This window comes from Drosophila ficusphila, unplaced genomic scaffold (genome assembly GCF_018152265.1).
Source record: "Drosophila ficusphila isolate 14025-0441.05 unplaced genomic scaffold, ASM1815226v1 contig_286, whole genome shotgun sequence".
NCBI lineage: Eukaryota > Metazoa > Arthropoda > Insecta > Diptera > Drosophilidae > Drosophila > Drosophila ficusphila.
In genome coordinates, this window is record NW_025064189.1 from 3,985,628 (window position 1) to 4,002,385 (window position 16,758).

Sequence of the window (16,758 nt, forward strand, 5' to 3'; positions counted from 1 at the left end):
TAATTTTTTTATTTTATAAAATTATTTGTATAATTAATTTTCTTTTTACTTCCATTAATCAGATTCGTAAAGATGGATTGATCAACTTTTTTTGTTGACCTAGCACATTACCGAGTTACATTTTTGTAACCTATGTATGTACTTCTGCAAAGGACATGGAAAACTCAATTGTATACAATTATATAATGGCCATAATCGGAAAACTTGTTAAACTTTTTTGGCATTAGGGGTTCTTAAATTAGAGGGGGTTTGAAACCCCAAGTACAAACCCCCCGCCACCACCCTGCGGACGCAGCATTTTAATAACCAAGAAATAAACAAAATTTCTTTCCTTTAAGAACATCAAAATTTAATATAGTTGGAAAACGGTATTTTAAGTAAGTATATTTTAAAAAGACTTGTGAAGCTTAGCAACACTGGTGGTTCGCGCCCTAGCTTAATGCCTGTCAAAAAATTTTTGCCAATTTAACGCAAAATTCTTTTCCAGACAATTGGAAGTTGGTTTTCGCTGTAAGTATTTGGTTAAGAACTGGGAAAATCTCAAGTGTATGTTTTTGGGCTCCTGGAGCCAGGTATTGAGTGGTTTTCGGTAGCGACGGAAAGCAGCGAAGGAGCCGGTAAGAAAAATCTACCGGCAGACGCTTTTTTTGTTGGTCGAAAATTGCAGACGTGAGCGCGTGAGTTTTTTTGGGGGTTAATAATGACCCGATGTACATACATAACTGAGCCTCGTCCACTTTGCAGCCGCGATGTCCAACGTGGAGATCTACGACTCGTCCAATTCCCAGTTAAGCAGCGACGAATATAGTCACGGGGAGGAGGAGTACGACGCCCTGATGGACGAGGCAGTCAGTAAGGAGCGCCCCCAAAAGACCAAATCAAAGGAATCCAAAACCGTGAAGCCGGGAAACGGATCTGCAGATCCCGCAATGTCGTCAGACAAGGAAGATAAACCGAAAACCAAGATCAAGCCGCCTTCCACGCGATCGGAAACTCATCGCCGGATTCGGCAACTGCGTTCAAAACGGATCGAGTCGCCCTGTCTTTACTTTAAACGTCGCAGCATAAAGTGGTACGAATTACTTTCCTTTGAAAAACCTTTCAAACTTTTAAATCTGTCATTAAATATCAGGCTGCGAATTAATAAAGCTGGTTACGATACCTATCTTGAGGGTCTGGCGGACGTGCTGCCAAATCGAGATAAAGCCGCACTCGTGGCCCGCTTTAAAGCCCTTTGGCAAACCATCTACGCGCCCAGGAGCCCAAGTCGTAGTCTTAGCCGCAGTCGTAGTCGCAGCCCAAGCCGAAGTCGCAGTCGTAGTCGCAGCCCTAGTCGCAGCTATTCCGTAAGCCGCAGTGCCAGCCATTCACCGGAACTCATTTGTCTGGACGATACGGAGAACGAGGAATCTCCGGAGAAACCCGAGATGGAGCGGCCTGAAAAACTTACGCCCTTAAAGGAGAATAAACCAAGGGCTGTAATTGCACTGCAACTCGATTACGAGCTGCCCGAAAATCTAAAAGCCACATTGCCGGTGAACACAGAGAACGGAGCTTCTAACCTCGACGAGTTCTTGGTGAAGAACAACGATCCCCAGCAGGCGTGCTTTGGGTTCGACACACTCTCCGCTTGCATGGAGCTGGAGCAGGCGCTAAGCGATCGTACGCTGGTTCAGCAGGAGGAGCCGCAGGTGGCCGAGTCCCTGGTGATGGATGCCAGTCTTAAGAGACGCCGCTCGGTCACACCGCCAACAGAAACCAACGAAAAGCGTTCTGATCCCGATCCCGAGCCAGTAGAGAATCTAGATGAGGACGATGATACCATTGAGTTTATGCCCGTGCAAGAACAAAAGAAATTAGCTGCTCAGCCGCCGCCATTAAATCTCCAAATGCCTAGCACTCCAGTTGCTAATCTGGTGCAGAGCCAGCCTGGTTTTAGGCTCAGCACACCGTATTCCCTGTCTACTGCGGCTGGCGAGAAGACCGACAATTTGGCGAGCATCTCCTACAGTTTGAATACTCCCACACCGCCCGTCACTCCCATGGAGATATCCTATCCCAACGAGCAGCTGCCAAATAACACAAAAGTCGCCATGCAGAACTTTCCGGCTCAACAGGCGGCTTCACCCCAAGTGGCTGCGGCATATGCGTCTCCATTTCCGGGCGCGTCTCCCGCACAGAGAGCAACTCCCGTTATGGCGGCTTCACCAAGCACAGTTCCCCTCCAGCGGGCTCCTCCACAGCAGATGCCGCCACCAAGATCTGCGTCACCACAGCAGCTAGCTGCACCACATCAAATGGCTGTGCCTGCTAGAACTACACAGCATGTTGCACCACCACATCAGATGGCTCCGCCAAGATCAACTTCTGCACAGATATTAGCACCACCACATCAGATGCTGCCACCAAGATCAACGTCCTTGCAGGGATTAGCTTCACCGCACCAGATGCCGCCACCCAGGCCATCAATTCCACAAGAGCTTGCTGTGGGAAATCAGCTCGCTTCATCCAGATCATCTACTCTACAGGAACTAAACCTAGCAAATCAAATGGCTCCACCCAGATCCACTCCTACACAGGAACCAGTCCAAGCTAATCAGATAGCTCCGCCAAGATCAATTTCTCCACAGCAGATGGCTTTCAAAAGAGAAGCTTCGCCACAGCAGCTGCCACCAGCAAGAATCACTCCACCACAATTGCCGCCTCAAGTGCATCCCCACATGCCACCAGCTATGCCAGCCAGCTTTGTGGTGCCCCAGCAGCCGCAACCACGTCGCTCGGAAACGGTGTCCACCCAGACGCAAGTGTCCCAGCCCCAGTCGCAATCACCGCCGCCGCCCACTTCGTCGACATCCCGCCAAAAGCCAACCATTGATCTCAACAACAGTGACGCCAACTTCCACTATCGTATTAAGGGAATCTACGAGGATTTCGACCCCATCTTGACGGATAAAGTGAATTCGGTGCATCCAGAAACGAGTGCGTTCCGCGAGGAGCGCGAGCGCTTGGACGCTGATCTGAAGACCCTCGACAATCTGATTGCCCAGAAGGAGGACGAGTTCAATCGACTGCTGCACCTGCGGTGCGTGAAAGTGGAGCTGCGTGCCAGGATGGAGCGCAAGGAGCGCATGTCGTTCATTAAGAACCTGCTGCCGGATCTGCTAAGCAAGAGCTGCAGCAACACCGAGCTGGTTGAGATGCAAAAGTTGTTGGAGGAGGAACAGGAGGCTCCCATTGCCTCCAAATATGGACTCTCTGCGGTGGAGAAAGTACTGAATCACGCCGAGCTTAACCAGAACAACATCCGTTTGCTGCGCGGGTGAGTTTAAATGAATTATTATTAATTATTAGATAATAGTTTCTCGTTTGCAGAGTCATGGGTTTGAAGGAACAAGCTCCTCCTGTAGATCTTCGCCACTTCGAGGAGGAGAAACTTATGTTTAGAAGGAACTCCTTGCCTGCCCGTCATCTTCCAATGCGCAATGCGCGGGACATGGATGATGAGCTTCAGCCAGACTTCGACTCGGAGATGCCTCCGCTAGCCAAGCGGCCCAAATTTAACCACCCGCATGACAGGTTGTTAACCCACCTCATCTTAACTAAGAAAACCAAAAAAATTTTCGTGCCTAAAGAATGCTATTCAAATAGAAAATCAAGTTTCTATTGTCAAAAATCGGAACATTTTTCTTTTTTTTTACAATTGAAAAAGGAAATGATGTAAATGATTATTATTATATTATTGTAAAATATATATATTTTTTATACATTAAATTCTGTGTACCAATTTCAGATACTACCAGGAGATGACTAACTCCACGCCAAACTTGACCGCCCTTTACTCCCTTCCCTTGAAAAAGTTGTTGGCCTCCGAAAAGCCAACCAGCTACAGCAACGTCTCTCTGGACAATCACTTCGAGAACGAATCGCATCTCAGGCCGCTGTTCAACAGCAGTCCCATGGTCTCCAGGAGTCAGTTAGCCAGCAAAAAAGTATAAAATAAATCCAAATATTTTGTATCCTTTCAGGCATTAACCTCTGTTTCATTTAAGCAGCATCGCGAAACACATTCCAGCTACCGCAATGAAGAAGATGTGGTCGAGCGTAAGCCCAAGAAAGACAAGACCAAGTCGCGTTCCCAAAAGAGCAATAATTCCCAGCGAGATGGAGGCACCACAATCAACGGCAAGGAGGACAGACGGTGCCATCAATGCAAGCGACGTGAAGCCACCTACTTGTGCTCCAGTTGCCAAACTCAATGGTACTGCAGTCGTGAATGCCAGGTGAGCTAATGGATTTAAAAGAAATTTAATATCCATAGAGAAATAATACCCATAAAATTATTATGGAATAATGTTGAAGATCACCGAATGCTCAAATATTGTTTCTTAATGTTTTAAACCATATTCTTATTATAATACTAAAATAAAACTTCTGTTTCTTGTTTATCTAGCTGCTTGCCTGGGACACACATTATCAAACTTGCGGCATCTAGGTTGATCGCCCTTAGGATATCAGCATTACTATGTCTAAACTATAACTATACCTATAGATTACCGTATTGCATATGCCCAAAATCCATTTACTACTCAACGTGTAAGTTATTTATGGATACAGGACATCGACGGACAATTAAAAGTGGATACAGGACATCGACGGACAATTTCAAATTGCGTTTCATTCAATTAATTTTTTGTACTTGTACTCAATCACCGCTCATCCTATAAATAAATCAAATACTACAAGATTACTCTTAACAACTAATTAAAAAATTGAAAGGAATTAAAGTTTATTTAGACATCAAATATTTGAAATTACATATTCATTTAAAAAACAACAATTTTTGAAACTAGACAATTTGCAATAAACATTTTTATTTCATTAAGTAAATTTGATATTCTCAAACATTTTTAAATTTAAACAAAAGCATGTACATTAATCGAAATGGAATTTTATTTTGCTGGCCTGCATTTCATTTAAGTTCCTTAGCTTGTTAAATTTGGTTCTTTTTTAATTTAAAAAGATTTAATTTGCATTTTGTTATATTTATAACCCAAAATGCATTAGAATATAAAGATATTTATTTTCTGTTCCTTCACAAACAAATTCATGCAGTTGGTAAAATAAACAGTGCGTATAAAAATATAAAATGATGATTTAAACTATTTTTTGGTGGTTGACTATTTCAGAAATAAAAAAAATATTTTATTTTTATTAATTAATAAATGGTTTTATAAGGTGTTATTCATAGTATTAGAAAATGGGCGCTTGAATTTTTTCTTTGATTTTAAATTATTATTATGGTAACTTGATTACTTAAAGTTTATTTTATAAACACAATATTAAAAGGAATTCGACTGAACTACTTAAGTAAATGGGAACTGTTTAAGGAATTTCGTCTAGACATCTTTGGGTTTTAATAAACAATTCATTTACTTCGCCTGCGCACCTGGCACATCAGCTTGATGTCATTGATATGCAACCGGAGTGGCTGCCTCCTGGACCAGGGACCACGTTTCAATTTCCGGATGCGCAGCTGTCGGCTGCAGTGCAGCCTAAACTTCAGATTCGGATTCCACACGGCATCGGCTGAAGCGGAGGGAGTGACGCATTTATAGGCATATTGCCACCATAATCGAACACTCTGCTTGGTGCTATGCTGAAATCGGGATTGTCAGTGGGTTGATTTTAGCGGGTTTTATTCCGTGAGGGGGCTGTAAATATTATTGGACCCTAAACGATGTCTCGCGGGGAATAACACTCACCATATAGACGGGCAGAACGTAGAACCGCCTGCACTCGCGTCGAATGAAATTGAAGGCAATGGGGCGGCGGTATGTCGTTGATACCTTTGTAAGGTGCGAACGGATCGCACTGGCGCTCGTCGATCGCTGCAGACGCTGGAGCTGCAAAATATATAAAAATAATATTTCAGTGGCTCGCTAGCGCACGTAATTAGTTTTCCAAACAATTGAGCACATTTTGAGAACACAATTAATATGCGCAAAATGTTTGCGAAGAATTCGCGCCGAATTTGGCTTGCAAATGATTCGAATCGAGCCGCGTTTCAGTTGAGTTAGGTTTGAGTTATGGCCGATAAGTTTGTATTTAATTTAGACACCTGGCTCACGCCAACAATGCGTACTATGAAAACCAAATTTGGAGGGTTTATTTATACTTTAGTAGTATTTAGATGTTGGTTTTTCAATTCAAGTGCTGTAAACGTATTGACTCTATCAATAATAGATTCTCTTCCACAAAATATATAAAGCTTCTTTGTTATTAACTGATTTTGTTCTTTTCATTTCTCACAAAAAAATATTCAATATTATTTGTTTACTTGAAAAAGTGAACAAAAAACAAATCATGCTGTTATAAAAATGTTTATTAGGATATCACGATTGAATATTTATAAAGACCATAAACCAACAATGTATTGGCTTTTTTTTTTTTTTTAAATTACACACGAAATAAATATTTATTTTGTGGGAGTGTATCAAGTCTTATCTGAATCTTTGAGTTTGCTAAAACCTTATCATTTAAATTTAACAAACAGTTTTGAATGAAATAATAATATATCGACATTATCTATATGATTAATCACCTTTCCAACAACTTAGCGTTATCTAAAGGTCGGAAAACTCCACAGCAACGCTGGTATATATAGTTGGGGGAGTGGGGATCACTTGGGTTGGGTTGGGCTATTGGATCGGGTGATGGGGATGGTGGGTGGTTGGGGCGTCCCTGAACCTGCTTATCAAAGCGGCAACGCAAAGCAGTTCGCCGTTGTTCTCAACATAACAACTATAAAAATTACAGTTGCAAGGCGGCGTGAATTGTTTTCGCAGTGAGCAAAAGCGACAGGCAGGCGAAGTCAACCAACTCGAAGTTGATAGCAATTAAATCCGCTTATCAGTTTAGAGACGCGATTTAAATTAGCACCCCAATGGAAAAACCCCCCCCCCATCCCCCTCTCCTTTTCCCAGACTCTCCCGGCTTCTTTGTGATTTGTCCTCGGCGATGACTACACGCCGACAAGTTTTTGCTATTATTAAACAGTTTTACAAGCCGCTAACGCTCAGAAATTGTTGCTAATTAGTTGAACCGCGCACGCCGGCGCAGCAGACCTTAAAAGCGACGACCCATCGATGGGGCCAAAGGGGGACAAAGGGGCAGTGGAGGGTTAAGCGGCAGCGGTAACCACCAAAGCAGTGCTAGCTCTAATAAAGGTGTGCACTGGTATGAGTAACTGTGCACCGTTAGAAATTACTGCTTCAATTGATATTAAATAGTTATAGAAAAATGTAAACAATTAAGATTGGAAGGTCATCCCTTATTTTCAAAAAATTTAAATTCTTGCTCTTTAATATTTTACTAGATTAAGAATTCTTTTAATGACTATTTGCTAAAGGAATTAATTGATTAATGGATTCGGTACACATTTTTTCTGCTAGTGTACGTGTCAAGATTGGAGGCAATCGAGCTGAATTAGATGCTGCTGGGGTCGATTGAGTGCAGATCAAGCGATGAGCAATCGAGTGCAGGGTGCAGCGTGAGCCGCACAATTAGATTCTTCGAAAAAATCTGAAATTATGAAAGGACCTTGAATGCAATTGCTCTCTGGAACAATTTGCATGTGAATAATGTCGAAAAGTCGCATTTTTCCGCTGTCAATCAGTGCGTATGTGCAATGTCAAAAAAGAGCTAAATGTGCTATTTGACTGGCTGTCAATAAAGAGTCAGTTATGTTATCCTCGCGTGCACTTTCTCTATATATTTCTTTATTATTCTCGCCATTTGCCCTCTTGCAATTAACAGCAGCGAATGAAAAAACAAACAAACAAACAAATCTAACGATTCGTTTAAAGCGATTTGTGCGCGCTCTTTTATGAATTTCGCGTTGTTGTGTTCGATGTTGTATTAGGGGTATGTGCGTGCTACGGGGTTTTTTTTTTTTTTCTTTTTGGGGCCCGTGTCCGTTGGGTTGGCACTATCTCTATCTCTATCTCTATCTGGCCGGGTATATCTAAGCGCGATCGGTGCCTATGATTCAGCACCGGGCACACAGCACAACAACAGTAAACAAATATCAACAAAAGGGGTTAGGGCGACGACTATCAGACACCCATTATGGAATCATTTCAAATGAAAACATAAAAGAAGCAGTGCAAAGGAACAGATAAAGCTAACAGCTAAAGCAAAATACTCAAATACTTTAATTAATTCATTTAAAAAGGTTCCATATTTACTTCAACTACGTTAACGAATAATTTCGATAAATAAAAAAAGTGTAATATATAACTATACAAAAGTTTTCAATAATATACCTATACCATATTAGGACTAATTAGGTACATCCCTAAAATGTATGATACGAAAAAAATGTTCCTTTTTGAGGGTCATAATAAAGTTTGGCAAACTCTTTACTTTCTTTACTTTTTTAGCTCGAAGATAAACTTAACACAGCTTAAGTTCTTTTGTGTTAAGTATACCTTATACTATAACAAGATAATTAGTCCGACTTTAAAAAGATGAATATTATATATAAAGATAATTTGTCAGTTTCCTTTACAAGGATCTCTTCTACCAAGGACTTTTCCGCTATTTTGTGAACTTTAATTTTTATATTTTTTTCTAAAACATTTCCTTATTATTATCATGGAGTTGTCAAACTGATAATTTTCGTATTCTTTTTTTAATAACTCCCAAGGACATTGATGAATGGAAGTTTAGTTTCATACCACCTGGAAAAGCGTAGCACACCCGTAGTACTCCATAGGTACCGGGTATACCAACTCCCACCACAATGAATGGCGGGCGCTGTGTTCCGTTCTGTTTTATTCTGCCAGTTGATTTCTGTTCGGGTTCGGATCAGTCGGTTCGACCACGGTTCGTGTCGATTTCGAATTCGCAACCCCAAACCCCAACCAAACCCATCGCAGAGGGTCTTGCAAGTAAAATTCATGTTAATGAATGTTAATTTATACATTTGTAAGAATCTAAAATCTGTTTTTCCATACACAACAATTATTGGCGCGGCAGTTTGCTGGCGGCGATTTCGAATTTGGAAGCAGTCGCGCCCGAAACGTCGTCGCGATCGCAACGAGCGGTAACGGTAAAGCTAAAGCAGAAAACCTAACGGAAAGGGTTTCAAAAAAAGGGGATACTAATCGCCAAAATGGATCCCGAGTTTGTAAATAAATACAATCAGGTCCTCAGCCGACTGAAGCTCGTGGAGAACTTCGATGGCAGTGATCCTGGCAAGTTGCCGCAGTTCCTGCACAAAATCGAGGCCCTAATGCCGGCCATAAATAGTTTCGATGATTACTATAAAGCCCAACTAATAGGACACATCAAGAATAAGTGCACGGATCGCGCGAGAGAAGCTGTTTTCACCCGACAAATGAGTGCTCCGGTGGGCAATGCCAATGGAACTGGCAATGGTCACCTCCTGAAAGCCGAATCCTGGTTGAAGCTCAAGGATCAACTGCTATACAACTACGCGGAGAGGGAATCCAGCTACTCGCTGATCCACAAGATACGCAGTGCCGTTTTGGACTCCAACATCGAGCTGTACTACCAAAAGATGGCCAAACTGAAGCACAGACTGATCAACAGGAAGTTAACCCACAACGATACACTCTATAGTCTCGAGGATATTGAGAGGATAACGCTGCAGGTTTTCAGGGATCACCTGCCAGAGCCCACGCACTCGATGATCCTGCGGCGCAATCCGAAGAGCATGGAGGAGGCCTATCGCTACATTGTGGAGGTGCAACAGCAGTTCTACACACAGAGTGGATCGCTGGCCAGCGATCAACAGGCGGCCACTTTCAGTACGAGCCACAAACAGCAATCCTATGGAGTGGGAATGGGTGGAGTGGGAGTGAGCACTGTTGGCTTAGGCGTTGGAATGGGAGCTGTGGGTCTGGGACTCTCCTCCTATGCTCGCCAGATGTCCGACAAGGGTCAGCAGAACAACTCGAAGAGCTACTACAACCAGTCGGCTCCTCCAGTGGGAGCAGGGAAAAACCATCCGATGTTCAAGAGCATCGGCAATCCCACCTTCAAGTCCAGCTTCAGTTACAATGGCTCCAGCAGCAACTCGGGCATGGGATCCATGGGCTACTCGAGTGGCAAGAAGGCGGACATCAAGGCGAACTATCAGCAGCAGAAGAGCCAGAACTACAGCTCGAAAAGCTCATCGGCGAGTGCTTGGAAGAAGTAGCAATAGATACACGATCGAACTACGGATCCACGATCTACGGTTCCAATGAGATAAGCAGACCGAGCATGACCTAATCCCTTGGAGCCTGTGACTAATCCAAGGCAAAGTGCTTGCCACCTCATGCTAATTACCCTTAAAACCTCACCCCCTAATGATGGTGATGATGTGGCTGCAGATAATAGGATGTGAATATAGATTAATGTAATGTGAGCAATACTGAGCCGATGTGATGTGCTTTTCCAGATAAACATAAAAGATATATCACTCAAATTAACTATGATAATGGTGTGAATATTTAAATAAACAAATAATACAAATGTTAATATTAATAACAATGCAACAATTCCGCGAATGATAATGTATAAAATGGCACATGCAAATAATACAAACGATGTGAATATAGATGAAGATAATACAAATAATAGAAAGTAAAGGCATTCGTATAATAGAAAGTGTGCAGCTGTTAATAGTAATGAGTAACACAATAATTAAAATAAATAAAAAAGTGATTTGAAAAGAGAGATAGTGTTTAAATATATTGTTATTAAATAAATTACAATTATTTGAATAAGAATCCTTTTTAATCAGTAACTAAAAGTATATGGCATAATAGTATTTAAAATCGATGAAGAGTTCATTGAAATGATCTTGTCGATATACGAGATAATGAAGCCGATCAAATTGAATGCATGATGAACAATAATGATGACATCGATCGCGTGTCTATCGATGATGATCGATCCGCAGACAGTATGGACATGTTAATTATTAGCTCATAAGACCCGAGTGTACATAGCCCCACACACCTCAACCTCAGGCCGAGTAGTCACATTACCCCCTATATCTCCCACGAATCGCCCATTTTTAACAACAATCGCCCACCTTCAAATTCGTTTTTGTTAACAATAAAGTGTAAAGTCTAACAGCCTTTTTGTATGTGTTTGATAATCAGGGGTTTGCGAGTTTAATTTTGGCCAACTTTGTTTACTCACAATTTGCTGGGCACTGGATCGATTGGCTGAGTTCCTCGGATCGTAGCCCATATCCTGGGGAACTGGCTCCGATTGCGGTTCCTGCAGCTTAACAGTCTTTGGCCTGACTTTATCCTTGGTATCCTTTTCGGGCTTGCCAAAGAGTCCTCGCTGTTCCGCTCGACGAATTAGGTACTTCTCGTTGAGATGCGTCAAGGTTTTCCTTCGAACAAGGGATAAATAGCTTCCTGTAACCTGTTGCTTGATGCAATTATCCTGATTGATGCATATATCTGGCACTGTATCCTGCACAAATTCATCGATATCTGGGGTGACGATCAGATCAATGCTATCTACTCTGGGCAGCGGAGGAGCCGTTGAAGCCGGAGTTCCTGGAGCTGGAGGTTCCGGTTGGGGGGGATGGCTTATCCTTCTTCCTTGGGGAGTCCTTGGTCATTGCAGCCGCTGGAATATTCGCTGCCTCCGCTTCTGCAATCGCCTCCAATCGCTTCTGCTCCTTGTACGCATTGCGATGTTTCTCCAGAGCCAGTTTGTTGATCAGATCTAGAACATAATGCACCATATCCTCGTTTTCAGTGCCCACAATCGAGTGCGTTTGGTACAGAACAAATTGGACTTGGGGTCGCGACATCGACATGGTGAGGGTGAGCAGCTGCTCCTCGAGGATCATGGCCACCCGCTGGCGACCCTCGTCGCTGACCTCCGATTCCGTGAGCACCTCCAACATACTGAGATCTCCGCCACGCGAACAAATCAAATCGATGGGATCCGAAATGGCACTAAAGGAGTTCGGTGGAGTGGCAAAGATGCCCACAACCGTTCGAAACCGATTCGATTCCATGGGAAACGAGGTGAAGGCATCGCCAAACAGCCGGATATTATTCACTCCAATCGATTCCATATAGCGACGGTATTCCTTCAGACTTGCCCCAGCTCCATAAACATAGAAGTTGTTCACTCGGTTCACGGAGTAGAAAAGAGCTGCCAAATATGCCGTGGATCGAGGTGAACCTATATGGGTCTGCAATATATCGCCATCCAACTCAAAGTAATCCATCAGCTTGGACATGATTGCTGGGCCAAATGTAAAGTTTTTGTCCTGAGAAAGATATAAATATTTATAAACATTAAACAAATTGGTCAATTACAAATAATGTGTAAGCATTTTCATTCATTTTTCAAGTAATCATTTTATAGACGAAAAGTAAAGTTTGTAAATCATCTGCATGTCGCAGAGGTTTCATTTCATTGTTTATTTATCATACGCCGTGTTGTCCCACTGATATTGTTTTTCTAAGCAGTCTGCCTGCTCTTTTCCTAAGAAAATAACAAGCGTGTAAACGAGTTTAGTTTGTCATTTTGATAGACACCTTCAGCTACTATTAGTTGTAATAAGCCTTTTTGGAAGTAAATGTTTAGTTTTATAATTAAAGTCAATCAAAAGTAGAAAATGTTTAAAACAAATGTTAAATGTATCTTCCTATCTTTATTTTATATGGGAGCTTTATAATTAATCAATTTAACTAATTGCATTAAAAATAAATTTTAATACTTGATATTCTACTTATATTATTAAATTGTTATAACTTTGGTTATTCTCTTTACAATATCTCACCTGCATAATAAAGTAATGCTTAGTCATCAGTACGGATTTGGTAAATTCGCTGCGGTCCTTGGGTATGCAGGATATGACTAGAGGACAAATATTATCCCACTTACAGTGCTGCACCAAAAGCGGTAACTCGTCATCTGGTCCGTGGACAGTAAAGCCCATTTCTTGTAGGATCTTGTCCGCCTCTTCTTTATTACTAAAAAATAAAAGATATAATTATTTTACTAAGATTCTAGTTACATTTATTCTTCACTCACCGGACTAAAAAAGGATTAATCCATCCGGTGACCACAGGATTGGCAGCTGCGATGGCAACTTTTTCATTCTGAAGGTGAATCGGAAGCAATTGGGAAAGTTTTAGAGCTCCAACCCGAATTCTCATCCGAGAAATTGAGGCAGCCAATCGAATGCGATGTTGCCAAAGGACATCTGCTAGTTCTGTTAAGAATTTTGTTAAAAACTGGATTGCTAAGAACACATTCACTTACCTGTAACTTCGGATTCCTTGTAAAGACTCGCTTGGAGATCCTTTTCCTCGGAATTGCGACCTTTGAACTGACGATCGTAAAGTTCGAAGAGCATTAACCAAATCCGCTGTTCGTCATTTTTGTACTTTGAAAAGGATTAAAATATTTTATTTTATGATTCATTGTGATTATTATGGCTGAATAAAATTTGTGGAAATAATAAAACTTTTACCAGTTATTCAACTTTTCTCACCTCTGGATGTTGCTCAAAAAAGGAGACATCACTTAACGCGTTCGACATAACAACTTTGTCTAAAAAGGAAGATATATAAAATTCATATCACCATAAAAAACAATAAACTTTTAAGAACCCACATCGAAAGACATCATAGATCAAGGAAAATGCCAATCGCATCTCATGTTCATTTTGAAAATCCACCAAAATCGGCGGTTTTCGGAGCAACTTGGCAGCATTGGCAATAGTTGGCAAGGTCCATCGGGCTCCAGACTTCAATTTAACCTTGACCGTGGTGGAATGACAGTATTTCAATGTCCTACTGCGTCTTCCATTGGGACTAACACCTGGTGAAAATATTTTGGTGATGCGCAACGGATCGAACATAGGTTTTTCCTTCTTGTTTATGTCATGAAGGGATAGGTTTTCATCAGAGGACTCGTTCACATGTCGCTGGATCTCCAATAACATGTAGTACATCTTGTCCTGCCACTCTTCATCGCTCGGAAGATATATCTGCTTGGTCTTCTTTAGTTTTTTGCTCTGCTCTTTAAAAATGGCAGGATACACCGAAAAAATGTCCGCCAAACTCAAGAAAAATAGTTGATTTGACATGGTGGATGCTTAGAACTCGCTGAAATTTCTAAATTAACAAAAAACTTTATGATTTAAAACCTGTATTTTGTTTTCTTGTAATTAGTTTGATTAAGACTTTGGTATCGGTTAAAAGGTTGGGCCAAGGGGTTTTGTATATCTTTGGCTATAAGCCAGTTTTCATTTAGGAAAACACGAAAAAACCTCCATCTAGATACCAACATTGTAACACCTTCGTTTAATTATAAAACTCATTACCACTTCCTCAACTTGTTAATACTTAAATAGTGTTTTTTAATAGTTCACTAGAATTCAGCTCTGTCTGTTTGTTATTATCTTAGGTAAATCACACAAATATAATTTCTGAATACATTTCCTTAAACAACGGTAATAAAAAATAAAAAACATTGTAATAACTTGCGATATAATTCAGAATTAATAAGTTAGGAATTTTATGCCTGGTACAGCCTATTAAAAAATGTCAGCATGATCTAATAATTAATAGTAGTTTCAACAATTATTGAGATTCCGATACCGTGCTCTAATTTGGTACGTGTATTAATTTTCACTACATTTTAGCACGATCGGTTTGTTATAATCACAGGTAAATCACACGAAAGCCTCCCGGATAATCCAGATAAAGTGCGGATAACTCCACCGACTAACGGTAAAATGAGCAGGAGCGAATCCGAACCGAGCAGTTGCACTGAACAGCGGCAACTGGATGAACGGAACTCTGGTGGACTCTCCTTTCGATGGCGTGTCTTCATCTCCCTTTTTGCCTTCGAGCCTGAAACTCCCCGCCCCACCGTTTCCACCAACCAATTCCAATGACAATGACAACTGCTGATTTTCATTCTCAGTCTCGTTCTCTCATTTCCATTTCCATTTCGTTCGGTTCGTGCTTAACACCAATTCAATGCTGGGAGCCTCCGAATTCCAAATCGACATCGCTGCATGCTCCATGGAATTACTTATCTATCTCCTGCACACCCCTCTCGCCCTCTCCCTTCCACCCACCTGTCGCCGCATGCAATGTGCACGCCAATACCGTTGCCCTTTCACTCAAACTCCCCTTGTTGGCAGCTGGAAAAAAATATTTGCCACAAAGGACAAACGTAGCGTTACCGTTATACGCTCCTTTGGATAAGTGTGTTTGTCAGGACGATAGGTGTACACAAACGAGATCAAAATTTTAGGAGCTGGGTTAAAATATATTTCACCTAATAACCGATCTTAAAAATCAATCAATTACAAGAATACTTCTTTATAGTTTTGGAAATTGTTGTAAGGAGACACCAAAAGGGTCTATATTTTATTTTCAATTAGTAAATATTAAAAAATATATAATTAACCAAACGATTTTCTTTTGAAAGGCTGATTGTGGAATAGATTTTTAATGTTTTTGTCCGTAGAATTAATTACATTTAACAGTACTTCAAGAAGCAAAATAACGAAAGTTGCACCTTTGTTTATATTCTTGCTCACCTCCAAAAACGAATTTTAATATTATATATCTGAAACAAACAAAATGCTAACTGCTGCTTTCGTGACTACAGCTGTACCTGCGGGTTGTAGATGGATCCAAACGATATCACACTTACCTTTTATTTTTTACGGCCTCTGCACGCTTGGCGTAATAAATTCCGTTTGCCATATTCGCATGATTTGCTCTGATTGGAATACGTCTTCAATAAATTGTCAGAAATGTCGCTGACAGAAATAGAGGTTCCAAAAGGGGTGGGGGTATACCTAAAAAAAAATCCTACTCTATTCTTCGATGTGTTTGCCTTGATTAGACGGGGGCTTAGAACCCCAAAAGCCCCTGCCATTCTCCTTGATGTTTGATGGCTCCGAAGCGTTCGAATCGAACATCAAATTAAATGTTGATTAGACAACTTCCAACTTTAGTAAGGTGGAAGAATTTATTGGCCTAGGTCAAATATCGATTATCGCCCCCGTCACTGAAATATTGGGTCAGATTGAATTGAATGTCAATTTGATTGGCATATCTGGGTGCAAATATATATAAAGCTGTAAAAGTATTTACTTTTTCGTGTCTCCTCTGTGACCTTGAGCTGGGGAAGGAAGTTCACTGTTGTGCTCTTACTTCGCTGCCAATAATTGAATTGCCCAGCTTTGGTTAACTTCTTAACTGAGATCAATTATAATTGGAAAAAATCATATCAATTAAAAGTGCCCCAAACTGATTCATCTAGCCTGATTGTTGACCACGAAAACAGTGACCACACAAAATAAGTCCGTCCGGGGCTTCTCCGGGTTGCTATCGGGCGAAATATATTACCGAGGGCTACTATGACTGTTTAGATATGAATAAGCAAACTTGAATTAGAGTTATCAGGGGTGTATGTCGAAAAGATAACTTGGGTGTCATAATTAAATTTTTCTTCTGTTTCCCGTTAGCCAGCCGGTGGGCAAGTAAAGCCACCCCGGCTTAAAGTCGACCGATGCGACTTCTTTATCGGGACAGTGCGTGGAAGCCTCAATTGTAAATCAGTTGGCGCATTTGGGGGCTTTGTTTTGTTTTGTTTTTGTTTTTGTTTTTTTTTTTTATTAAGAAGCATATTTATTATATATAAGATGTATGTAATACAATAATTTTTCTTTCTGTC

The 16,758-nt window shown here is 41.1% G+C and overlaps 3 protein-coding genes across 4 annotated transcripts; 2 read left to right on the forward strand and 1 right to left on the reverse strand.

Moving 5' to 3' along the window:
* Positions 1-419: 419 nt before the first annotated feature.
* LOC108089581 (ataxin-2) lies at positions 420-4,792 on the forward strand. 2 transcript variants are annotated; one of them, XM_017187936.2, is made up of 7 exons: positions 420-510; positions 745-1,072; positions 1,133-3,319; positions 3,373-3,576; positions 3,791-3,989; positions 4,053-4,280; positions 4,451-4,791. In XM_017187936.2, exons 2-7 carry the CDS (start codon positions 750-752, stop codon positions 4,490-4,492), a joined length of 3,183 nt encoding a protein of 1,060 aa, XP_017043425.1. In that variant the 5' UTR covers positions 420-510; positions 745-749; the 3' UTR covers positions 4,493-4,791. The 2 variants fall into 2 exon arrangements, with proteins under 2 accessions (XP_017043425.1, XP_017043426.1); XM_017187937.2 differs by lacking the exon at positions 420-510 and adding an exon at positions 564-677 and having other exon boundaries at positions 4,451-4,792.
* Positions 4,793-4,872: 80 nt separating this feature from the next.
* On the reverse strand, positions 4,873-16,723 carry LOC108089625. The gene is given in 10 exon segments (XM_017187989.2): positions 4,873-5,656; positions 5,763-5,903; positions 11,218-11,613; positions 11,615-12,316; positions 12,833-13,025; positions 13,087-13,267; positions 13,318-13,441; positions 13,550-13,608; positions 13,672-14,174; positions 14,728-16,723. Coding segments are annotated over 9 exon segments (2,502 nt in total). The 5' UTR covers positions 14,147-14,174; positions 14,728-16,723; the 3' UTR covers positions 4,873-5,425.
* Positions 8,859-11,155, forward strand: LOC108089626. The gene is made up of 2 exons (XM_017187990.2): positions 8,859-8,951; positions 9,040-11,155. The coding sequence occupies exon 2, from the start codon at positions 9,176-9,178 to the stop codon at positions 10,223-10,225; it is 1,050 nt and encodes a 349-aa protein (XP_017043479.1). The 5' UTR covers positions 8,859-8,951; positions 9,040-9,175; the 3' UTR covers positions 10,226-11,155.
* Positions 16,724-16,758: the final 35 nt, after the last annotated feature.

Excerpts from the sequence above, each read along its gene's own strand:
- LOC108089581 (XM_017187936.2), top strand. The coding sequence starts at position 750 with ATGTCCAACGTGGAGATCTACGACTCGTCCAATTCCCAGTTAAGCAGC. Across the intron at positions 1,073-1,132 it reads AAACGTCGCAGCATAAAGTG|GCTGCGAATTAATAAAGCTG; the intron begins GTACGAATTACT and ends ATTAAATATCAG. Across the intron at positions 3,577-3,790 it reads TTTAACCACCCGCATGACAG|ATACTACCAGGAGATGACTA; the intron begins GTTGTTAACCCA and ends TACCAATTTCAG.
- LOC108089626 (XM_017187990.2), top strand. The coding sequence starts at position 9,176 with ATGGATCCCGAGTTTGTAAATAAATACAATCAGGTCCTCAGCCGACTG.